Source organism: Rousettus aegyptiacus, unplaced genomic scaffold, assembly GCF_014176215.1.
Source record: "Rousettus aegyptiacus isolate mRouAeg1 unplaced genomic scaffold, mRouAeg1.p scaffold_m13_p_3, whole genome shotgun sequence".
NCBI classification, from domain to species: domain Eukaryota; kingdom Metazoa; phylum Chordata; class Mammalia; order Chiroptera; family Pteropodidae; genus Rousettus; species Rousettus aegyptiacus.
Window position 1 is genome coordinate 116,061,201 of NW_023416306.1, and position 25,917 is coordinate 116,087,117.

A 25,917-nucleotide genomic window follows, 5' to 3' on the forward strand; every position below is an offset into this window, starting at 1 on the left:
TTAGTACTCAGTAGGCACTTTATAAATATTTGTTGAATTAAGGAGTGAGTTTATAAATGGATGGATTTTACATATGTTTGGTGCCAAGGTCAAAGCAAAATTAATAATTCAGATTGCTTTTAAGAGAATTTTAACTTTCCCAATGATAATTGCCCAAAGAAGAGGATCTGAGTATCCACGCTGACCACACTTGTTAGTAGGTTGACTGCCACTGTCATTTATAGCAAACAATAAAGCTCTTCGAGAAATGCAATGGCGCTTTCAAACTAATGACGCACTAGACTGTAATAGAGTGTGTAAGGGTCTCTTCCTGTAATCCCAATATACCATAAGTAGTTTAATGATAGGCAATAACACAATCACCTCTTTGAGCACTTGTTCTCTTTCTAGCAGTGCTTTTCTCTCTGATGAATTGTTGTTTTAACTCACTAAGTTCTCTGTCTCTAAGAAGTTCATAGTCAAGTGGTCTTTAAACCTCAAAAGCACTCCATTAAAAGGAAAAAATGTTTTCTGACCTCTTATAATGATATTTAACTTTATTTCTTCTCCACTTTCAGGAAGTGCTTTATTGGTTCATCCAGTCACAGAGCCAAAAGCCACTGTGGTTGATGTGTTTCTGCCGGGATCAAATGAGGTAAGAGTGAATCATTAACAGTCGCATATCTTATATGTCTCACATCTCATCTCTCATTCTGATAAATTAGCCCCTGTTAGGAAGTAGATTTCTTCATGCAGTTGTGAAGACAGCCTAAATGATTATAGCAATGAAAGATTCTTGTAAGTCATGACCACTGTCCTCAGAGGTCAAGAAACTTAATAGAAGTGTGGCAGAAATATGAATAGGTAATGACACCAAGAAGGATCAGAATGATTTTTTATCTTCCCACTTCGACTCGTGTACGTGACTCCTTGTAAACACATTGAGGTTTTGGGTAGGAGGAAATCTTTAATCTATTATTAAGTATCAAACTCTGGGGAGACATATAAATATAAAGACACTGTGTTTAGATTCTGGCTCTATCTAAATCCTGAGCTTTTGATACCAAAAACTGGTGTCCAGATACTCACCAAACAGGATAAAAGTAACAACAGTGACTTCCCTCTGTGCCCCTCCAGCCTTCCTCTGCTCTTTCATCGATTATCATCATTGATTATTGTCACTATATAAAATGTTATCCTGGACTTGCTGGAGCCCAGGGCACCAAATCCAGGCAGGGTACTGGAGAGAGGTCGGAATAACCCATGGGCTGCAGAGCAGACAGCCATGGGTTTTAAGAGCATCAGCCTCCAGATAGATATATCCAAAGGGGCCAGGAGAAGAGATAGGGCAGAAACTTGGGGCACCAGACCAAGGAAGGAGGGTATGGAATGGAGAGCAGGATGGAGGCAAATCTTAGACTCCTTAAGCACTAAAACATCACCAGAGGCTTCAGCAGGCAGGGGAAAGAGCTGTGAAGGATACTGAAAGGATACTGGAACTGCTATCGCAAGATATTCTAGGACTGTCAAGTGATGAAGTAGCTGAGCCAAGCCATGCTCTCTGCTCAGTACTGACAAGTGCTGTTATGGCAACACCGGGAAACTACATCCAGTGCCAGTTCTTCCTGCAACCAGCTTTACATGTTTGCTTGTTGTATTGGTTTCTTGAGGCTGCTGTAACAAATTACCACAAACTTGGTGGCTTAAAATGACAAGAATTTATTCTCGGGAGTTGTTCCATAGTGTAGTGGTTAGCACATCTGCTTTAGTCCTGGGTTCGTGCCCCAGGTGGAGCCATGGACTATACCCCGGGTGTGCCAGGCCCTGGGTACGCTGGCCCCCCCGTGTGCACCAGGGGCACCAGGCCCTGGGTGCACGCCACGAGGATGTGGGAGGAGACGCTCTGCCTTCAGAAATCCAGTTCTTAAGGGGAAACAGCAACATCCATAGGTCCAAGGTGGAAGTGGCAGGCAGAGGGGGGGCAATTAAAGAGGGGAGTAAGAATTTATTCTCTTACGGTACTGGATGCTTGAAGTCAAAATCAAATGTGGGCAGGGTTAGTTCCTTCTGGAGGCTCTAAGGGAGAATCAATTTCATAGCTCGCTCCTAGCTTCTTGTGGCTGCCCACAATTCTTAGTGTTCCTTGGCTTAATGCTGCATTACTTCAATGTATGCTTTACATCTTCACAGTGCCTTCTGTTTGTCTGTGTCTCCTCTTCCTTCTGTATCTTAAAAGGACACGTGTGATGATGTTTAGGGCCCACCTCAATGATTCCACATAACCTCTTTATCACAGGATCCTTAATTTAGTCAAATCTGTTACCACAGAAGGTAATATTCACTCCTTCCAGGAATTAGGAAATTAATATATATTTTTGAGGGGCCACCAATCAGCCCACTGCAGTTATCATTGTTGATATGACAATAACCAGACTTTTCTCCAGAATGTTCATGAATTATGTTCTTTCCCCTTGGTTTCTCTGGTGATTTTCAGTTTTGAAAGTGAGAGCTCTTTACAAAGATACAGCTGCTGAGTAGAAACTTGAGAAAAAAGTCAAATACAACAATAGCTAAATAAGTTATCCTGTCACGCATTTCTGCTAAGAATTTCTCAAGTTCATTCTAACAAAGCATAAGCTCCCATTAAGAGGGACAAGCTCTCTTTCCAACTTAGCCATAAATTCTTAGTAATGACCTATCATCATTGCAAGTACATTGTTGTGGCTATATAGTATATTCCTTTAGCACCATTTTCCCACCAGAGCATTGAGTAATTGTTTCTCTTGCTTACATCTTCCCAAAGCCTGGGTAGAAGGAGCCAAGCTGTTTCTTGTCAGACCTTTACCTCACTGGTTAGCTTAGTACATCACACTGTGCACAGGGACTATCAAAAATCCCTCACTGTCATTTTCTCTAGTCCCTGTCCTTCAAGTCTTTTCTTAAATGTGTCCTCAGCGAGGCCTTCTTTAAGATTACAAACCACTCCTACTGCCTTTAATTCTTTATTTTTCTCCATAGAACATGTCACCTTGTAACATTCCATATATTTACTTACATCTTTTGTTTATTATCTGTTTCTCCCATTAGAATGTTAGCTTCTTGAAGGTGGTGATTTTTATCTGTTAGGTTTACTGCTGTATCCCCAGCATCTAGATGGGTACCTGGCACATGGTAGGCCTTCCATAAGTATTTGCTGGGTGAAGAGCTTGGTGATTGAGCTCTAGGTCTGTTCTACATGATATTGTGTACCAGTTATACCCTTTTTTGTCTGGCCATATGGCACCAGAGCACATATCCTATACTCATTCTAAGTAGTTCTAGAAATGGTAGCTAGGTAATCCTCAAATCTTGTTTGAATCATTTTTTTTTTTACCCTTCACTCCCACCAGCTATTTATCTAAAGCTACTGGAATTCACCAAAGAAAGGCATTATAAGAAAAGAAAGCTAAGACAATATCCCTCATAAACACAGACACAGAAATCCTTTACAAAACATTAGCAAATTGAATCCAGGCAAGGATAATGCATATGAGGAGGTAGGACTGGTCCTGTTGAATTAAGAGTTCACTAGAACTAACCATAGTCAAGTCACAGCCCACTCACATTCACAGCAGGACAGAGACAGATGCAACAGCCCAGTTATATAAAGGATGTGGTAATCCCAGAAGGTAAATTTATGAAATAGACTCTGTGGCCGCCAGAAATTATATTGGGCTAGAAGAGAGAAAAAGAGGTTTTTGTTTTTGTGCTGTTCCTGATGGTATCGTAAGGATTTATCCTATCAAATTACTTAGTAGGGCATTTTTGGTACTTCAGCAACTAAACCCCCTTGACAAAAATCTCAAATAAGAGTTTGAACCCCACCCCTGAATTGTACTCTGTAAAAAATGATCCTATAGTAGTAATCCAAGTTATAATTTCTCCAAGATCTGTTTCCTTCTGTGACACTTTCCTTTTCTCCTGCCTCATTTGAAATTTATTTGTTTGCAATGTGCTTTTCTTTGTTATTATTTTCTTCTCTTTTTCATCATCTTTTTTACTGATAGATGCATTAAGTTTTTATAAGCCAACTGGACTGTAAAACCCATAAGATCAGAACTGTGTCTTTCTGTTCGCTCATGTGTACCTAGCAGTGCTGGGTACATGGTAGGCTATTTAATAAATAACTTTCAGATGGATGGATGAGGGAGGGATGGATGGATGGATGGATGATGGATGGACAGACAAAGAGTAGCCTTTTAGTCAAATTAATTCATCTACAGTAGTGGATTAGTCCTTTGGGATTTTAAAAGTTCTTCCTAACTTCTATTCAAGATGTTTTTTTTTTTTTTTAAATTATACTTTAGCTTTCTGGTTATTTGAAATCAAGACAAATGGTTGTTTCACTGAATAATGAAATTGTGAACAGTTTCTCATATATTCTTTTTCATCAGTGTCTGTTCCTTTTCAGGTCTGGTATGACCCTAAGACATTTGCTCATTGGGAAGGAGCATGTACTGTGAAGATCCCAGTAGCCTTGGACACTGTAAGTTGTTTTCAGACTGATTTTCCCTATTGTGTTACTAGTCTGCTTGGACTGCCATAACAAAATACTATTGACTGGATAGCTTAAACAACAGAAATTCATTTTCTCACAGTTCTGGAGGCTAGGAGTCCTAGAGTATGTTGCCATCCAGTTCAGTTCTTGGTGAGGACTGTCTTCTTGGCCTGCAGACAGCCACCTTCTTGTTGTGTTTTTATATGGCAGAGAGGGAGTGAGTTATCAGATCAGGGCCCCACTTTTATGACCTCATTTAACCTTAATTACTTCTGTAAAGGCCCTGTCTTCAAATACAGTCACATTAGAGGTAAGGACTTGAACATGTGAATTTGGAGGGACACGAACATTCAGTCCATAACGTGCCCACATAGAACCAACAGCATTAGTGTCTTGTATAATAAAACACACATATAGAGACAGAGAGTAGATTAGTGGTTGCCTAGAGCTTGGGGAGGGAGAGGGTTTGGGGAGCAATGGGGAGTGACTGCTAATGGGCACTGGGATTCTTTTCTGGGTGATGAAAATGTTTTTAAATTGTGGTATGGTTGCATGACTCTGAATAAACTAAAAACTACTTAACTGTATACTTTAAATGGGTGAATTGTATGACATGTGAATTATATCAATAAAGCTGTTTAAATGTAAGAAAAAGAGTTTAAAAACAACATATACTCTAATTTCACAGTATGAAACATCAAGGACAAACACTCTTCCCCATATATTTACATTTGTATGTCTAAGAAAAACAATAACACTGAAAACAATGAGTAAACATAGTGGTCACCACACATGCCATCAGAATGTCCTTCTATGGCAACAGTCCCCAACATTTTTGGCACCAAAGACTGGTGCTCCTGTGAGAATCTAATGCCTGATGATCAGAAGTGGAGCTAGCTATGGGGAGCAGCTGCAAATACGGATGAAGCTTCACTCACTCTCTGCTGCTCCTGTCCTGTTGTGCAGCCTGGTTCCTAACAGGCCATAGACCAGTACTGGTCCGCAGCCCGGGTGTTGGGGACCCCAGTTCTACAGGACCAAGTAGAAAGCATGAGTTTTAAATTGCAACCTTGGACCTCTAGACCCAAGGGAATGCTATCAGTTATGATACTAGAATCGAAGCAGCCCACTCAGACTGAAGTTCTGAAGGGACTTTGGCTCCTGCAGCTGAGTCACAGCCACTACCACAAGCTCAAAGTAGTGTGATGGTTAATAAATAGATATTGATATTATTTTTTAAATAGCAGCAATATGAACTCCATTAGAAATAAAATTATCTCAGATGTCAACTTTCAGATATAGAAGAGATCTTAACATTCATCTCCTCTAATTCCACATGCTTGCAGGTGAGGAAACAGGTTCAGAGAAGTTAAATTACTTGTCCAGAGTTGTGGCTAGATTGTGACAGAACTGAAACAAGTCCCCAGGACAGCTGGACTCCCATATCAGAACCCATTCCATACTAAATTACTACCTCATTCTTTAAGGGGAAAACAGAGATTGGCTGGTGAGGGTAGGGAGATAGATGTGCTTTACTTCTTGCTGCCAATTATGAGTCAAACAGAGGGTGGACATCTTAACTACTATACCCTCACTCCCAGCTTCCTTTATATTCTTATACTCTTCCTGTTTATACTTTACTCACTGTACAAGCCCTCATATGATCTCAGGAGCTTCCTTACAGAGGATTGTACTAGAAGGCAGGAAACCTACTGGGCTTTCCTTACTGGAACACCATTCCCAAAGGATGTCACCATAGGTATGGGTCATGCCTATAGCCCTGTTGCTAGAGTCACTTAAAGTACCTTTGGTGGCTTTTATAACAGAAGTTTCACAAATTTACCCTCAGATTTGAGATATTCATCCTGGTGATCCAGGGAAGCGCAGGGATCAAGAAGGCTATAGGTTGCAATGAGTAAGGACAAAAATCATCTCCCCTAAACCAAGAAACTATCATCTTTTATTTTTTACCATATATATCTGGGCCTGCTTACACAGAAAAAAATCACTCTTTAGCAGGCTCTAGAAATAGACATCTTTATTACATTGATAGGAGTATTTTAAATACAAAATAGGAAAGGCTACTTATAGGATAAGCAGACTACAGAATAAATTGATGAAGGGTGAGAAGTTCTTCTAAGAATTGAAAAATTGACCATTTTTTAGTGTTTGAGCTCTTTTAATGCCACGGCCATCTCTGTACCCACAAATTTATTTCGCTTTTGAGTCTATGCTTGTAAAGAATGTGAGTCTTATACAATGAAATATTTTAAAATTCTGCTTTGAAATTGCCTTGGATAAATACTCCTTCCCTGAGAGTGTTGCTCTGTTATAGATACCAGTGTTCCAACGAGGTGGGAGTGTAGTACCAATGAAGACAACTATAGGAAAATCCACGGGCTGGATGACTGATATCCCGTATGGACTCCGGGTGGCTCTAAGCACTGAGGTATTTGGAAAATGTTACCTTTACACATCTCATTGGTACTACTCTGTCTCTTTACAGTGGTAGCCTTTTGAGTGTGTGACACTCTGTAAAAGTGGTGAACCCCATGTATGGGATAAGTGCTTCTGTTGTTTATTTAAAAACTAGAGTTTTGAACAATTTCTGAATCATCGTCCAACTTGTCTGACTTTGTTCTTAAGGGAACTCTGAGAGCTAGAAATGATAAAAATTTCTTTGGGGCACCATGACCCTTGGTGCTCTGCAGCTTGGCATTGATTACCACTGGACCGAAAGGTCAGTGGGATGTAGGCAGCCTGCCACATGGATTAGCCCTGAAACTCAGCCTCCTGTAAAAGGGTATTGATATCTCTGCAACATTTCAGGACACCACCCCCACACAATGACGTCTATTCTCATCAGATGGCTTAAACAACTAAAACCTCCTTGGGTAAAACCTGGAAAGATCCAGAATTGATCTGTCCTTTTGAGCCAAATGATGACTATAGCAGATTTCTTTCCTATCCGTTTCCCCAAATATAGTACCAAACACAAATTCTTACTCTTATGCAAATACTATAAAATAATTAAGCCTTCTTTTTCTTATATACTCCTTTTCCATCTGTTTCACTTAGACATGTTTTCTTGAGCCAAATCATGGGCCTCAGACCCATGAGAGGCCACAGAATAAATACAAGAGACTTGAGATCCATAGCACATCAAGCATTGTCAATAACAGTAAACTGCCATATGGAGTGTTGTGACATTGTTTGACATGCAAAAGGAGTCCTCCTACTGAAAAAAGTAGGAACCAGATACTATTCTCTAAATGGTGGGTCTTCTAAAAATAATTGATTGCATCCATTATATACTAATTTATTTTTAACTTCAGTTTCATTCTATGAACTATTTGTGACCTGTTGTCATACTCAAGGATAGCATTTTCAGGGAAGCCACCTATGCTACTGGCTATACTTTATAGTTTAAATTTCTTTCAACAAGGCCTGACTCTTTATGCTCCTCTTGTGTGATTTCTTTATCATATTATTTTACTAATGGGTATTAAATGTTAATTTGTATGACACTTGAATTGGTACCACTTGAATATTAAACTCTTGTTCAAAATAATTTTTAATGAATTTTATAATCGTTTATTTCCCTTTAGGGGGTGACATTCTTTTCCTAGAAAGCTATTATATAAGCACATTTTCTATCTGTGATTTACTCTCCAGAGTTCTGCTGTGGGTGAATTCTATCTCGACGATGGCCATTCATTCCAATACCTCCACCAGAAGCAATTCTTGCACAGGAAGTTTTCTTTTTGTTCAGGTGTTTTGATCAACAGGTAATGACAGCTAAAAATCTGTTTTCTTAGGTAAATTATGGTATCCTTTGCTATCTTCAAATGCACAGCTCATATTTTAAGGTACTATTTAAAGAAGTTAATGATTATAGTGTTTTTTTATTTTTAGTTTCATTAAGGTATAACTGACCTTAAAGCCATAATCGTAATATATTTAAAGCATATAATACGATGATATGATATACATATACATTGTGACAGGATTCCTACCATTGAGTTAATTAATACATTCATCACCTCACATATTTACCTTTTCTTTTTCAACTACAGTTGACATTCAATATTATTTTATATTAGTTTCAGCTGTACAGCATCATGGTTACACATTTATATAATTTACAAAGTGATCCCCCCGATTACTCTAGGACCCACCTGGTACTATACATGGTTATTACAATATTTTTTATTATATTCCTTATGCTGTACTTTACATCTCCATGACTATTTTATAACAATTTATACTTCTTATACCTTTTTCTTTTTTGATGTGAGAACACTTAAGTTCTACTCTCTTGGCCAATTTCAATTACACAATACAGAATTATCAACTATAGTCACCATATTATACATTAGATCCTCAGACCTTATTCATCTTATAACTGAAAGTTTGAACCCTTTTGCCAGCCTCTCCCTATTTCCGTCCCTAAAACCCTCCCCACCCCAGCAATCATTATTCTACTGTTTCTATTAGTTCAACTTAAAAAAAAAATATTCCACATATAATGATACTATGCAGTCTTTGTCTTTCTCTGTCTGCCTTATTTCACTTAGCATAATGCCCTCCAGGTTTATCAGGTTGTCACAAATGGCAGAATATCCATATTTTTTAAGGCTGAATAATATCCTATTGTGTGTGTGTCCGCACGTGTGTGTGTGTATGTGTGTGTGTGTATGTATGTATGTATGTATGTATGTATGTATGTATAAACCACATCTTCTTTATCCATCCATCCATTGACAGACACTTAGATTATTTCCATACTTTGGCTATTATGAATAAGAATGTAATGAACATGGGGTGCAGATATCTCTTCACAGTAGTTTTGATTACTATAGCTTTGTAATACAGTTTGAACTCAGGAATTGTAATGCCTCCAGCTTTGTTCTTCTTTCTTAAGATTGCTTTGGCTATTTGGGGTCTTTTATAGTTTCATATGAATTTTAGGATTGTTTTCAATTTCTGTCGAAAATGACATTGGAATTTTGATAGGAATTGCACTGAATCTGTATATTGCTTTGGATAATATGGATATTTTAACAGTTTTATTTCTTCCAACCATGAATGCAGAATAACTTTTTATTGGTTTGAGTCTTCTTCAGTTTTTTCATCAATGTCTTATAGTTGTCAATGTATAGATTTTTCACTTCCTGGAGTAAATTTATTCCTGAGTATTCTTTTTGGTGCTATTGTAAATGGGATGGTTTTTTAAATTTCTCTTTCCAATAGTTTGTTGTTAGGGAAACAACTGATTTTTGTATGTTAATTGTGTATCCTTCAACTATACTGAATTTTAAAAAATTTGTTCTAACAGTTTTTAGTAGAGTCTTTAGGGTTTTCTATGTGCAGTATCATGTCACATGCAAATAGACAGCTTTACTTTTCCCTTTCTGATTTGGATGCCTTTTATTTCTTTTCTTTCTTCTTTTTTTCCCTAATTGCTGTGGCTAGGATGCCCAGTACTATGCTGAATAAAATGGCAAAAGTGGGCATCCTTGTCTTGTTCCTAGTTTTAGGGAAAAAGCTTTCAGCTTTTCACCTTTGAGTATGTTAGCTGTGGGCTTGTCATATATGGCCTTTATTATGTTGAGATACGTTCCTTCTATATTCAATTTGTTGAGAGTTTTTATCATAAAAGGATGTCAAATTTTGTCAAAAGCTTTTTCTGCATCTATTCAGTTGACATATGATTTTTAAATAAATGTATTAGGGTAACATTAATAACATGAGTTTTAGGTATACGAGATCATATCATTTTTATCCTTTTGTTAATGTGGTATATCACATTTATTAATTTGTTATGTTGAACCTTCTCTGCATCCCAGGGGTAATTCCACTTGATCATGGTGTATGACCCTTTGAATTCAGTTTGCTAATATTTTGTTGAGGATTTTCACATCCGTGCTGCTCATAAAAAATGTTAGCCAGTTATTTTCTTTTTTTTGTAGTGTCCTTGCTAGCGTTGGTATCAGAGTAATGCTGGCCTTATAAAATTAGTTTGAGAGTAGCCCCTCCTCTTCTATTATTCAGTTTTTTGGGGTGTGGGGTGGGGTAGAGTTTGAAAAGGATCCTTTAAAGTTTGGTTAAATTCACCAGTGAAGCCATCTGGTCCTGAACTTTTCTTTGTCAGGAGGTCTTTGATTACTGATTCAATCTCTTTACTAGTAATTTGTTCAGATTTTCTATTTCTTCTTGATTCAGTATTGATAGGTTATGTTTCTAAGAAATTTACTCATTTCTCCTAGCTTATCCAATTAGTTGGTGTATAATTGTTCATAAGTAATTTCTTATGAGCCTTAGTATTTCTGTGGTCTAAAATGCAATGTCTCTTCATTTCTGATTTTGAGCCCTCTCTCTTTTTCTTGGTAAATCTAGCTAAAGGCTTGTCTATTTTATCTTTTTTGAAAGAAAACAGCTTTCAGTTTCATCGATCTTTTCTATTGTCTTTTTAGTCTCTTTTTTATTTATTTCCACTGTTTCTAGTTCCATTTATTTCATCTATTTCTGATTTTTGTTATTTTCTTTATCCTGCTAATTGTGAGCCTTAGTTTGTTCTTTTTCTAGTTCCTTGAGGTGTGAAGTTAGGTTGTTTATCAGAGATTTTTTTTTCTTAATGTAGGCATTTATTGCTATACAAATGTTCCTCTTAGAACTGTTTTGCTGTATCCTGTAAGTTTTAGTCTATATGGTTTCCATTTTCATTTGTCTCAAGATATTTTATTTCTCTCTTGATTTATTTGACCCATTGGTTGTTCAGGAGCATGTTATTTTTATCTCCACATATTTCTTCTTGTAATTAATTTTTACTATCATACAATTATGGTCAGAAAAGATGCTTGATATGACTTCAGTCTTCTTAAATTTGTTAAGACTTGTTCTGTGGCCTAACATATGACCTGTCCTGGAGAATGTTCCATGTGTGCTTGATAAGAGTATGTATTCTACTGCTCTTGAATGGAATGTTTTGTATCTGTTAGGTCCATCTGGTCTAATATGTAGTTTAAGACCAGTGTTTCCTTGTTGATTTTCTGTCTGGGTGATCTATTCATTGCTGAAAGCAGGATGTTGAAGCCCCCTACTATTATTATATTGTTGTCTCTTTCTCCATTCAGATCTGTTAATAGTTTTTTTATATATGTAGGTGTTCTGATGTTGGGTGCATAAATATTTATAAATATTATATCCTCTTAATGAATTGACCTCTTTTATCATTATATAATGATCTTCATTGTCTCTTGTTACAGTCTTTGGCATAAAGTCTGTTTTGTCTGGTGTAGATATAGCTACCCCTGCTTTCTTTTGGTTAAATATCTTTTTCCATCCCTTCACTTTCAATCTGTGTGTCCTTGAAGTTAAAGTGAGTCACTTATAGGCAGTTTATAGTCAGGTGTTGTTTTTTAGCCATTCAGCACCTCTGTCTCTTTTGATTGGAGAATTTAGTCTAAATGCATTTAAAATAATTATTGGTAGGTATGGACTTACCCTTGCCATTTTGTTAATTGTTTTCTAGCTATTTTGTAGTTCCTTCCTTTTTCTCTTTCTTTATAATTTGATGATTTTCTGTGATGATATACTTTGATTACTTTCTCTTTATCTTTCATGTATTTACTATAAGTTTTAGCTTTTTGGTTACCATGAGGCTTATATAAAACATTTTTTAGTTATCACAGTCTATTTTAAGCCAATAATGTAATTTTAAATATATAACAAAAGCTCTACATTTTTACACTTTCCTCCCCACATTGTTTTTTTTTATGTCACAACTTCGATATTTTTATATTGTGTATCCATTAACAAATTATTATAGTTGTAATTATTTTTAATACTTTTATATTTTAACCTTTATACAAGAGTTAAAAGTGATTTACCCACCACCATTAGTGTTCTGGATTTAACTATATATTTACCTTTACCAGTGAGTTTAATATTTGTGTATATTTTCATGTTACTAATTAGCATCTTTTTATTTCAGCTTATGAACTCCCTTTAACATTTCTTGTAAGGCTGGCCTAGGGGCGATGAATTCCTTTAGCTTTTGTTTGTATGGAAAACCCTTTTATCTCTCCTTCAATTCTGAACAACTTTGCTGAGTATTCTTAGTTGGCAGTTTTTTATTTCAATATATCATCCTTCTCCCTTCTGGCCTTCAGGGTCTCTGCTGATAATCCTATAGGGGTGGGCTCGCACATAAAAAGTTACTTTTTCACTTTCTGCTTTTAAGAGTCTCTCTTTAACTTTTGACAATTTAACTTTTAACAAAATAATTGATCTTGGTGTGGATTCTTTAGATGCACCTCTTTTGGTACTCATAGGGCTTTCTGGATCCAGATGTCTGTTTCTTTCTCCAGGTTATGGAAGTTTTCAGCCATGATTTCTTTGAATAAGCTTTCTGTCCCTTTCTTTTCTCTTCTTCTGCGACCACTGTACTGCATCTATTGCTCCACTTAGTGGTGTCCCATAAGTCTCTTAAGCTATCTTCATTCTTTTTCACACTTTTTTCTTTTTTGTTCCTCTGATTGGATGAATTCCACTACCCTGGCTTTGAGTTCCCTTCCTCCACTTGATCTAATCTGATGTTTAAACCTTTTATTGAATTCTTCGGTTCAGTTATTGTATTCTTCAGCTCTGTGATTTCTGTTTGGTACTTTTTAATATTTTCTATCACTTTGTTAAAATTCTCACTTTGTTCATACACTGCTCTCTGACCTTGGTGAGTATTTCTATGACCATTATTTTGAACTCTCTATCATCTAAATAACTTATCTCCATTTCATTAAGGTTAGTTTCTATACACTAATCATTTTCTTTTCTTTTCTTTGACTCTCTGTGCTGATTTCTGCACAATGGATAAAACAGCCACCTCTTCCAGTCTTAACAGACTCATCTTGTAAAGGAGATGAACTTCATCAATCATCCTGGCTTGAGTTCCTGGTTGCTTCTCAAACCTTTGTGATTATCTGAGCTGCCATCTTTGTTCTTAAGTGGCTGCCAGTAGTTGAGGGTATGCCAAGACCCATCAGTGTCCCAAAAGAGGAGACTTCAGTCAGCACCTAGATACAAGCTGATCAGAACCTGGACCCCCAGGCAGTAGCTGTGAAAGTTTGTGGTCAAACACCTTCCAGAGAGAAACTGAAAAATGGGTAGTTTGTCTGTTCCCTCTATGCTGAGCCTTGTGGAGATAGCTGTAGCACACCCATTAACAACTACTACTTTTTTGCTATAACCTTGTGTGACTCATGAACACAAACCCTGTTGGCTATCAGAGCTAGGTAATTTGGGGGCCTATTCCTTGGGTAGTCTTAAAAGTTGGGGTGCAGACTTTTCAGTATTCATGGTAAGCTGGGAGTTGGGGGTTCCCTCCCAATCGTATGGCTCTGTGCTGGGGATGGGAATCATGGAGACAGTGTGTCTCAGCCTTTCCTACCTATTTTGATGTGGATATTTTTTTAGTCACCATATGTGTAAGAGTCAGTCAGCTAGTTTCTGGATTTCTCTCAGAGGGAATTACTCCATGTGTAGCTTTACATTTGGTTCATCCATGGAAGGAGGGAAATTCAGAAGCCTCGTATGTGTCACCACCTTGGTCTGGAGTCCCCCTGGAGTATTTTTCCAATCACTCCATGAACTTCTCTTCTTTATTATCTCCATCTTTCTTTCCTTCCCTCTCTAAAAAATAAAAGAATTCAATGTAAGTTCCCATTAGTCCCATTTATTCATCCATTCAATAATTGATTAAGCATCTGTTCAAGTCAGATTTGTGACTTCATTGTCTGTAGGTGATTTCTCTCCAAATGGCTTGTTAAAAAGGAGAGACTGGTTTGGTTACTGGTTAGCTAGCCCTCAGCATATTTTTGTCTCCTTATCCTAGTAAATATGACAACTATATGGTTCAGATATCTACAGGAAAAGAAGGGAGGAGATATAACTAGGCTGGGAAAGTTGACCTAGTAACCAGTCCAAACGCCTGTTTCTCTCCTTTTCCTAATGCCATTTTCCTTTATTTCAGTTGCGCCGATGAGAGGGGTCATTATCTCAGCAAATGTGTGGTGGAGCAGATCTTGGTCCTAGGCCTCAAGAAGCAGCCATCTTTGGTGACCATGCATTCATCTGGTGAGAAAACAAGGCCATTTGTTTATTGTAAACATGGAAATACCTGCAGTAAAGAGATGATTAGTCATAAAACTGACATAATGAGCTTAGCCAAGTGGATTTGCACTTTCTGGTAGAGCTCATATATACTAGCAAACCTATCTTGCTTCTCCTCATCAACATCACCAACTCTCTGCTCACTGCAAGCTGTAATTATTTTTCTAAGAGAATTATTTGGGGCTTGAAATAATATTGTGACTTCTCCTAATATTTTTTAAACTGCAGATATCTGAAGCCCTGCTCATGTTTATGGAGTTTCTTAAAGGGCATAGGATAAGATATATCCTTTCTTGGACAAATCACTTTGTTCTTTACAGTTTCTTTTCAATCTTGCATTGGAGTGTTTTTAAAATTCATGCAGTCCATGGGTGACAGTAAAATTCTCCTTAGTAGGGTATAATAAAGCTTTATGACAGAGTCAGAAACATTTTAGATACAAAGAATAAAGTTTTCTCTCCTAGAATTCATCAAACTTTTTCTTTTGTTGTCTTGACGTTTAGATGGTAAAGATAAACCTGTGGCTTTTACATATTGTGCTGAAACATCCACCCTGAGCCTAGAGAAGCTTTCGCTGAACATTGGCACTGACTGGAAGGTCTACATTAAATAACAGAGAAGAGCATCTGCTGACAAGCTCAGGGAGCAGCCTGTACCTTTCAACTTTTCCCTTGGTCTTTTTTGAGAGTTGTGCTGCATGCTAATTGACTTCTCTGGCTCAGAATAATCTTTCATTAATCATCAGTTTACTAATGAACAATAGATTTCAGATTTTACATTTTTACATGTATTAGTAATATTCTTTGTGTCAAACACCACCTCCTCTAGATGCAGGGAACCCTGAGACATTTATAGAGTTCATATATTTTCCATCGATTTTTGGGCCATGGCCCTGTGGTAAGCACTGTGACCCACTGAGTGGTTTCTCTTTGAGCACAGCTGGGTACATTTGTTTTATGTGAGATTTGGGTCAAGCCCACTTTGTGTGGCCCATTTGTGGAAGTTTACCTCAGGCCATGCAGCAGAGTCACTCTGGCTATAGTAGGTGAGCTGCTCGAGGCTATGTCCAGATGGACAGCAGCCTCTGCTGCTCCCCATAGTTATCTTTCACCCCCTTGAGTGTGGGCAGAACAACCCTTTTCTACTTGTATTGCATACACTGCAGCAACAGAGAGATATTCTCCCCTAGAGGTTGACTCAGGAGTACAAAGGAGTCTTTTCCCTGTCATGTTTTTGGGTTCCAAAATTCCAAATTAATCTTAAAATTCTAATTTTTAAATCTTAATTGTTATCAAATACTACTAACCAAAGAGTATTTATAATGTGAGTAAGCCATAATTAGTAATAATAAAATAAATATCCATGTCCTCACTACCAAACTTCAGAAACAGACCACAGAGGCAAGTAAGGCACTTGTCTTGGGCACAGGATTTAAAGGGGTGGCAAAAAAAATGCAGTTACTAAAATAAATCATATTTTAAAATATCAAAATTAATGAAAACATTCACAATTAACAAAATATCAAATTATTAAATACTGACAGGATCAGTATTTCTGTGTTCTCCTTTTACTTCTGGCTCCAGTACAGCCTGGCATGGGATAGAACTTTACAACATACCCATTCCTTGGGATGCTGTCTGCTCTGGACACCCCAGTGACTCTCTGCTGTCTGTCACAGCAGTTGGGGTAGCCTCATGAACTCAGCATGGTTCAAAATGCACATTTACTTGTCAGGCTTTCTCTACTTGGCAACTTGCCAATGGCCACACTGTGTCTACTGGTCCCTGGGCCCCAATATCAACTCCTATCCCTCTACCTGTGCAAGTCTTTTACCAGGCCCAATTCAAATTTCACTTTTCTAACTTTAAGCCTTTCTAAATATCCTAACACTCCCATTCCCCTGAACTCATGAGCAGTGATTTTCCCCACTCTGAAATGCTGCCCCATTTATAAAACGTTTTCTGTTTAGCATTCTCAGGGATGATTCCGTAATATTTCCGGTTTGTCTGTCTCATTCCACTACTAGATTGTGTGTATCTCAAGGGCTTGTTATATTTGTCTTATATCTGCCAGAGCACCATTATCCTTGGCTTTCAGCAACTATTGCCTGTAATTGGTTAACTGATGGATTTGATTGATTAAAAAGTGAGAATTGAATGTATTTGTTTCTGATTTACTTTTCTGACATAGGACTCTTCCCTCCAGAGGTACTAAACATTATGCATTTCCTCATAGACATGTATCATTGTATCAGTTGAGATGTGAGCTTTGCACCATACATAAACTCATATAGACATATGCAGATTCTTTGCTTCTAAATCTCTAAGTTTTGTAGTTAAGTGTAAAAGAAGAAGCCTACATTAGCTAAAGTTGTATTTCCCAGCTCCAAATTTCCCTTGCCAGCCTACAATGAGACTTAACCTGAAAACTAGGTGCTCTTGCTTAATAAAAACGGTGAATTTTAATGGTATTTAAAGCTAAATAATGATAGCAGAAATAATCGAAAAACATAAATATCTGGAGCTTAATAGCTTTTAGCTCACAATTGACCATCCTACCTAAAAGCCTTCTTAGTAATTGAATTTTTATTGCAATATCAAGTATTCCATTCTGGTTTTAAGATTTCCACTTACCAAACCCTTGAAATGCCCTATATAATTCTGGGGGAAGACGGGACACTCTAGACTGACTTCTCAGCCCAAGGGATGGAGAGCCATCAGCAGCTTCACAGGAAACAGATTACCTACCATATCAACAGCAAACAAAAGGACCATATAACTAGCATTCTAGGAGAAATAAAGGAGACATTGGTATCTGATATCAGATCTGCCTGTCCTATACCCTTTCTAAAGACTGCAATGCCACAGCAAGTCCAGCCAGAATTAGACAGCTGCTTCTTGGCAGTTGTTTCCAGCAGAGCTGATGGTGTTGGATTCCTCTCCAATCAGAGCTAGAGGAAGGGAAGCCCTGACTACTTACTTATATGCAAAGATCCAGAGATCTTATGCCTAATTCATGTTATCGGCGTCTTCACCATGTATGTACTCCTTTACTGGAAATCAAGAGAGCTGGGGACTCGTTTGATTCTTCAGTGATCTTGACCATGTCATTTACTCTCTCTAGGCCTTGCCTTCCTCATGTGTTAAAGAAAGATAATCTCTAAAATTCTCTTAATTTTTTCATGACAACTATAAAAATACAGCAGATATACTGTGTTTCTTCAGTTGTAAAATGGGATTTATCGGACCTGCAGAGTTGGTTAAAAATATTCTATGTGTATAGAAAGGAAAAAATAGTAACTTTGGAGAAACCTCGTAGACATCACCTTAGCCAAGTGATCAAAGTCGACATCACCTGTGATAAAACATATCAATATCACATACCCCAGAAATCATTTAATGAGGGCACATCATCTCCGTGATATTCTTCCCCCAAACCCATAACCTCAGTCTAATCATATGAGAAACATCAGACCAACTCAAGGGACATTCTCCAACATACCTGAGATATACTCTTCAAAAATGCCAAGATCATGAGAGATGAAGACTATGGAACTGTCAGAGAGTGAAGGACACTAAGAAGACATGATAATTAAGTGCAGTGCAGGATCCTGGACTGGACCCTGCAACAGAAACATAAAATAATAATACCGGTAACACTGAAGAAATCAAAATATGTCATAGTTGAGTTAATAGTGTCACACCGACAATCTCTTAGTTTTGATCACTGTACCATGGTTATATAAGGCATAAAGCTGGGTGAAGGGTGTACTATCTTTGCAACTCTTTTGTAAATCTAAAATTACTTAATGAATTGTGGATATTATAAACAAATATGTTGCTTCTGACAGTGCTGAATCAAAGACTGGTTGAAAAGACAGGGATACAGAGCCATTAATGTGTTTTCTTGTTGCAAGAGAAACCATTCCAGCCATAGATATTGCATGTCATTTGCTGAAATATGTTATAAAAACTAGTTCTTTATCTATGAAGGAGAGGCTACTGGGAATTGAAATGTGCAGCTGTTTATATGCTCATTATCTCTTTGTTCTTGATCTCAGACTGCATTTCTCCCTAATAGCATGCATTTCTACAGCTGGGTGGCTGAATAAACCTTGAGTTTGAACCTGTTAGTCTTAGAGGAGGTTTTATCCAGAGCAATTGGTAGAGCGAAATAAATAGCACTTTGCATTCTGTGTTTGATATTCCCAGCTTGCTGTGACAAGAGGTTCCTCTCTGTCATGCACACAGCTTACTAACAGATGGGGCTGGCTTAGACGGCTGAGAAAAGAAAGGTCAACATGTGTGTAACCCAGAGACAGCTCCTCCCCCAGGGCAAATCAGCCAAGAAACTTTGACTGCTTTGCCAAAGCAATAAGAAATGTAAGAAATATCCCCTCACAGAGGGAGATTACTTTTAGCAGATGTACAACACACGTTTATCAACAGCCTTCTTTCTATGTGCTTAACTCTGAGGGTGGAATGGGGACCCAGTTCCCAACTTCATGGAATTTACAGTCCTGTAGGCAGCCAGGAAGCTCAATAAGCAGAAACAATAAAATATGGGTCAGTGCTATGAATTTCAAGGTGGGACAGATAGAGAGTACTGGGCTAGAGTTCAAATATGATGGTAGGGAAAGGAAACTCCGCCCTTTGCTTACCATGCCATTGGTGAGTTTGAGGGAGGCAGGCAGTCTTTAGAGGTTCTTTTAGTGCAGGCAGATAGACATGCCACTGAATGGAAACGCTGTGACCACAAGTCCTGGGCAGATTGCACCTATCCCGGTGTTATACACTTGAATGAGCTTCAGTAAATGCTCACAGAGTGAGTGTTGATTTGCACCAGTGGAGTGAATATCTCTGAACCTGATCTAACCCCAAAGTAATATTAAATTTGTGCCATCTCTAACAATAATATTTATGGAGTACTTAAAACAATCCTGGAACTATTTTCAATGTTTTACATAAATTAATTTAATTTTTACAATTCAACAACGTAATAACTATCATTATATCCATGCTATAAGTGAGAAAACTGAGACATAGGAAGAGAGGAAAAAGTCACTCACCTAAAGTTACACAGGCACAGCCAGTGAGCAGCAGGCCTAGACTGTGAACTTGGGCAGTCTTCAGAGGCTGCCCTCCTCTCTCTGTCTTTCTAAGAGTAGTAGTAAAAGATCCTTGGGCACTTCCTTAGAGAGGCAGGAGGTTAGACTGATGGTTCCTACAACTTGCAGCTCCAGACACAGGGACCCTCAAAGCTGCAATCCCAAGGATCCAAAGACTGGTAGTAATCCCTATTTCAGTTGTCACTTCCCGCCTTCTCTCATAGCCTCTGATCTTGGGCTGATGATAGCGGCTGCACTGGTAGAAGACAAGGTGGAGGAGGCTAGGGAGGCACTTTTCATTCTCCAGAGTTCCTTGTGCTCTCATCTAAAAGACCTGAAACCAACCCTTGATATGACATCCTGGGATTTGACGGCTAACCTGGCTCAATATCCAATTCCAACTCAGACTCAGATGCGTAATGTGGCATGCCTGAATAATCTGTGTTCAAGTGCACACTTTATAGCTGATTTGGAAGAGATAAGTAAGGTGGACAAGAAGAGACAGGGATTTCCTCGACCGAGGACTCTGCTGAGTGGCATTTTCTACAGTCCGCCAAACGCTGACACCAGAACATTCGAGAAGAGATGCCAAATTCAATTTAAATGTTCTAATATCATAGAGTTTAAGAAAGTAAAAAATCATGCTCTCAAACTGCCTAGAATATTCTCCTACAATTCAGTATCTCACATTCACCTTTGCTCGCTTTTTTCGATATGGTTTTGCGTTAATTTTGTGGCCAGTAGTTTGGTAGTCTGTATAATTGCCAGTTCAACAACACATCAGCTGTTCTTCACTAATTCTCAGTGTTCAACTTACTCAGATATTCTTTTCTCATTTCCTGATAACACCAGCACTTAAAAGCAACACATAAATGTCCCTAGCCAGGTTCTTTTCACCCAGTCATGCAGTCTAGTTGCATGCTAGCCTCTCTCTTGTTCTCATATTCATGATCTTTCTTCATGTCTATTTTTAGTTTTCCTGGCTCAAGCTTCTTCAGGCCACTGAAACACAACTCTCACTCTCTTTCTCTCCCTCTGGCATGTATGCTGCTGATAAGAGCCCCCCAGGTAAAAATTACTGCAGAAATCCTTTAGTGCTCCTCCTCAGGAAAATTTATGGCTTCAGGATCACAGCTCAGTTTTTAAGATGGACATAAACCGGAAGACCTTCTGATGAGCTTTAAACTTTGAATTGGATGTGGACATTTTTCTCTCAGATGACAGAGAAATTTCCCCTTTGCAGTTGCTTCCTTTCCTTGAAGGTAGCTGTATCTTGTTTTCTTTAAAAACCTTTTCCTTCCAAATTCGCCTGCCATGCCGACGACCGTCATTAGCGCGTCTGTGGCACCCCAGACAAGGGCTGAGCCCAGGTCCCCAGGGCTGATTCCCCACCCAGCCCAGGGCAAGACCACTGAGGCTGGGGGCGGAAACCCTAGTGGTATCTATTCAGCTATCATCAGCCGCAATTTTCCTATTATCGGAGTGAAAGAGAAGACATTTGAGCAGCTTCACAAGAAATGTCTAGAGAAGAAGGTTCTTTATGTGGATCCCGAGTTCCCACCAGATGAGACCTCTCTCTTTTATAGCCAGAAGTTCCCCATCCAGTTTGTCTGGAAGAGACCTCCGGTGAGTAGCTTACTGGTTGCTGGTTGGGTTTTTTGTTGTTGTTGTTCTTGCCTCAGAGAAGTCCTCCCACTCAGCACCTCCCCACAGCTCAGCTGTGCACATGGGCGCTGGGGGAAGGATCCTGGCAGCAGCCCCACTGGGCTCTGTCTTCAGGTGACGCAGGGCTGATTCTCACTCTTGAACTCTTTCTTTCTGGAAAAACAATCTTGCTTTTTATAAAAGTAATTAGAACTCAGTTTAATTCATCCTATAAAAGGTAAATATTTCTCTCCTAAGAAAAATTCCAAACAGTTGAGATACAGCCTCTCTCTTTAAATATCTTGCATCTGTATAAGATTCCTTCAATATCCTGGGCCAAAATCATGATGATGTTCTTTAGTTTACCAGTATCCGTGTGTTTCTGAAACACAGAAGCCCTGGAAAAAGGAGAGAGGCAGGCAAAGACTAATTTTTCACACATAAAAGGTTAGGATTTGAAGGAGAAACCCTAGCAATCATTTTGTGCCTCACTTCACAAAAGAGGAAATAACGGCACACCAGAGTGAAGTATACCCAGTGTATGCATGATAGCCCAGATTAAAACCCTTTCTCTTGTAGATAACTCTTCCAGGCTCTGGGTTTCATTTATGGTGATCTGCCAGAAGGAAAATCATATTCCCCTGGCTCCCTTCTCCGATCATACCTCCAGTATGACTCTTGTTCTTAATTCAAGAAATATTTACTGACCAACTTTGAGAGCCAGAAACCAGGCAAGCAACTGGGGAGACAACAGCAAATAAGAAAGATAAAAATTCCTTCTCAAGCTAGCCCTGCCTACCTGTCTATCACATCTTCACCCTCTCTCCCCTCGGACCCTGACATATTCAGCTACTCCATTATACTAAGCCTTCTCATACCTGGAGGCCTTTGCTCATGCGGTCCCTAGTCTAGAAGCCCTTCTTGTTTTCATCTGATTGGCTCTTCCTCACCCTCCTTTCAAAACTCTATTCAGGTGTCACCTTCTTTAAGTTTTTTCCCCAAGGTCGTAACCATAGGGAATGACTCTTGGTTCCTGTTTCCCTTTCACAGGTGTGGAGGATGGGTTGTTAGCAATCCAGCAGAAATCTTCCTTTGTTCTGAAGGTGTCCTCCTGGCCTGGGGCAGGGCTGATCAGCAATATTGCAGTCTCTGAATGTGGCTTAATTAACATTTTAATTCTCTTGCCTCCTCTCTACCTTATTCCCCCCTCGGAGATTTTATTCCTTTATTCTTAAAGGGATGTTGAGGGAGGAAGGTCTGTCTTCTCAAACTTTTTCAAAGCTGAAATAGGGCTGTAGTCCCTGCCTATGGAAATAAAAATCTCTGAAAGCCCGTTCTAAGGGCTCTGGAAGTAGAGAATTTGGGGTTGTTCTAGTATGTCGAAGTGGTAAGAAGCCTTGCAGACTAGAAGGTATAAATTTAGTAAAAGATTGAAAGGACAAGTCAAAATTAATAGTAGAGGTAATTGACAACGAAGTTACATTTTCATGTCAGTTTGTTAATTCAAGAGAAAGATGTCTAGTGAAAGGAAATTGAATCATTTCGAAGAGAGTAGTGGCATAGACACTGGGCTAAAAGAATAATTATTCAGAAAAGTCCCCTGATTTCCTGGGACACCTGGACTTTAGTTTCTGGAACAAGAGCTTAAGATATTCCACAGGTTCACAAGAATAGGATGCACTTTCCAGTTCATTTTCTGTTGGAACCTGTGAGGACTCATAAGAAATAGGTTTAATTTGAGATAAATGTACCCAGTGGTTGATTCCTTGTAATTTGACAGCAGTTGGGGAACTCAACGAAATTTGGAAGGGCCCTTTCTGTTTGTCCTGAGGGCTGACTTTCAATAGATCTCAGGGAGGGAGCTGCTCTGCTTGTAGGACACTCTGACAGAGGTGGGTCGTCTAGGAATGGTTTAGCTTTAGGTTCCCCACAAATGTTCTTTGTGTGATAGGCAAGGAGGCTGCTCCTTTTCTGACTGCGTTCCAGGTTTTTGGGACAAGGGGCTCTTTGCACTGGACCCAGGTCCTGATGTGCAGCAGAGAACTTCATGGCTAGTCTCAGTCTCACGATGGGAAACGTAAATTATCTTACGTTAGGCTATTTATTCCTGTCACTGTGCACTTAGTGTTGGAGAGAGGCCCATAGGATGGATCAGGAGAGAGTAGGTAGCTCTAGTATCTATTAAAACTCAGTTTTTCCTTCCTGCCATGTTGAGGGGGACCTGAGGCTCCACTGTTGGGTTTCCCTTGGACTGAAGCTGGTGAGCACTTGGGCCTCTGTTGATGGAGGAGGGAGCAGTCCTTTCATGAGAGGCTTGCTATGAAGGGAGAGGGCTTATAAGGTCCAACCCTCCCCGGCTTCCCAGAGCTGGATGGACACTCACCTTCCAGTGCCTTTCCTTCTTGCAGTTTGCACACTGATTATGCCTCAGTCCCTCATGGCCAACCAAGATCGAGGCCTTCCAGGCCTGCAAGGCTTTTATTGCCTAGGGTCACCTCAAGATGGTCCCTGTGATGCAGAACAGGGCGAATTTCTCCAAGTGATGGGGAGACTAAACCCTGCACGGTGAGAAGAGAGTCCTTTGGTGGAGAGTGAAGAAAGAATTGAACACACATGCCAAAGTTAGAGTCAACAGGAAAGTTTATTAGAAAAGAGGTGACACTCCACAGACGGAGTGTGGTTCTCTCAGAGAGTGAGAGGAACCAAGAGAGGCTTGGAAAGATAGTGAGTAGGGGCCCTGGTGTTCAGAGAATTCAGTTTATATATCATTCTTTAGTTCCTGTGAGTTGTTGTTTAAAAGACTTTGTTAACTCATTTGCTTTGATATGGACAGACAGTGAGGAAGGGTAAAGGTAAGTAGAATGAAAAGGTAAAAATATAGAGAGTGAAAGGCTCACTTGCAGTTCCCAGCCTTTAATCCATAGGTTCCCCATGGTTTTAACCATAGGGAATGACTCTTGGTTCCTGGTTCCCCTTCACAGGTGTGGAGAATGGGCTGTTAGCAATCCCAGCAGAAATCTTCCTCTGTCCTGGCCTGGCTGCAGGGTTGATCAGCATATTGAAGTCTCTGATTGTGGCTTAACATTTTTAATTCTCTTGACTTCTCCCTACATTATCTGTATTTTGGCAGCTAAAATTTGTGCCTTTTTTATATTCTGCTTCCTTCTCTGCCTGGTCCCAGTTATTGGACACATTAAAGACCTCTGGCACCAAGGCAACCTGTGGGGTTTGGCGTCCAGGCCCCAACTTTTGGAACTTCCTTTTGAATATTGGTCATAGCCCGAGTTATGAAATGTATAGCCAGGAGTGGTTAAGACAACGTAAAACACAGAAAATTATTTTGATGAAGCATGGAATCCTTATTTTCTACTCAGAAAACTTTTCCATAATATTAGCAGCAGGCTAATGCAATAGTCTAAGAAACATTAAAACACAACTCTAATTTTGCATTAGTTTACTTTCGACATTTAAATTTCTAATCTTGTTTAGCTTAATCACATAAAATTTCCTCCCAGGATTTCTCTTCACAAACCTTTACAACTTTCCTCATTCCTTCCGTTTGCCTCTTCTCACTCATTCAGAAATAACTAACTTTAAGACAAACACCTTTCCTTCAATTCCCTTCAAAATATATCTCTGTTACCAAAAATATACATTTTATTTTTCATTATAATTAGAATTCTTAACTCAACCACCATATTACATATAATGTCACCCCTGGGGCCGAGCCAATCGGTGTCACCCCAACAGTAGGGGTTAGGGAGAGTGATAATGAAGGCGCAGACCTGTAGTTAGCATCTTTCCTTGGTTCTTCCTCAAATGACCCGTAGTGAAGAATCACAGATCCTTGAGATTTAATAGTTTTATTAAAATTATATTTTAGAAAGACAAAGAATGCCCCAAGAAGGCACACGGTCCCAACTCAGTAACTTACACAAAGGGACCAAAATGGCTACAAAAGGGCAAAAATGCCATAAAAGGCTACCAAAAAAGAAGGAGAGCCCCAAAGGGCAAAAAAGGGGGAGCGCCCAGAAGGGCAAAAAGAACCCAGAAGTGGGAATATCTGCCTTATATATGGGCTATGATGGGTGGTTCCAAAGGCATTCCCAGGTGATTGGTAAGTGAGGTCATTTTGACTGACACCAGGCAATAATTTTGCCTGGGTAAAAAGCGCATGTGCTTACCCAGAATTCAGTCTGTTATAATTAGATTCATGAACTTCTAGCCATAGTCATGATATTATAATGATGGTATAACGAGGCCGAAATTATGGACGGTACTTTCTGTGCATGTGTTTGTAGCTGGTTTAGCCAGCAGCTTTTATGGCCTTTGTGCTCTAGGATTGGGGTAATTTATAACCCTAAAAGGGAGATATTTCTGGGGGCTTCCTTAAGGAAGGTCTTCAAGGGAAGTTTCTATGGTTACAGAGCTGGGCCTTGGTGCCTGTTGCTCATGCCTAACTACCTACCTAACAATAGCA

General features: G+C 39.0%; 2 protein-coding genes across 13 annotated transcripts in view; both read left to right on the forward strand.

Moving 5' to 3' along the window:
- Window positions 1–16,847, forward strand: part of GANC (glucosidase alpha, neutral C) — a 61,345-nt gene extending 44,498 nt beyond the window's left edge. For all 10 annotated transcript variants that reach the window (XM_016144904.2, XM_016144903.2, XM_016144901.2 and 7 more), the window contains 6 exons: window positions 558–634; window positions 4,430–4,504; window positions 6,852–6,965; window positions 8,192–8,304; window positions 14,547–14,650; window positions 15,190–16,847. In XM_016144904.2, the coding sequence (XP_016000390.2) occupies window positions 558–634; window positions 4,430–4,504; window positions 6,852–6,965; window positions 8,192–8,304; window positions 14,547–14,650; window positions 15,190–15,299 (593 nt within the window). In that variant the 3' untranslated portion in view covers window positions 15,300–16,847. The remainder of the gene's footprint in view (window positions 1–557; window positions 635–4,429; window positions 4,505–6,851; window positions 6,966–8,191; window positions 8,305–14,546; window positions 14,651–15,189) is intronic.
- Window positions 16,848–21,107: 4,260 nt separating this feature from the next.
- Window positions 21,108–25,917, forward strand: part of CAPN3 (calpain 3) — a 41,334-nt gene continuing 36,524 nt past the window's right edge. For all 3 annotated transcript variants that reach the window (XM_016144926.2, XM_016144925.2, XM_016144928.2), the window contains exon 1: window positions 21,108–21,419. In XM_016144926.2, the coding sequence (XP_016000412.1) occupies window positions 21,108–21,419 (312 nt within the window). The remainder of the gene's footprint in view (window positions 21,420–25,917) is intronic.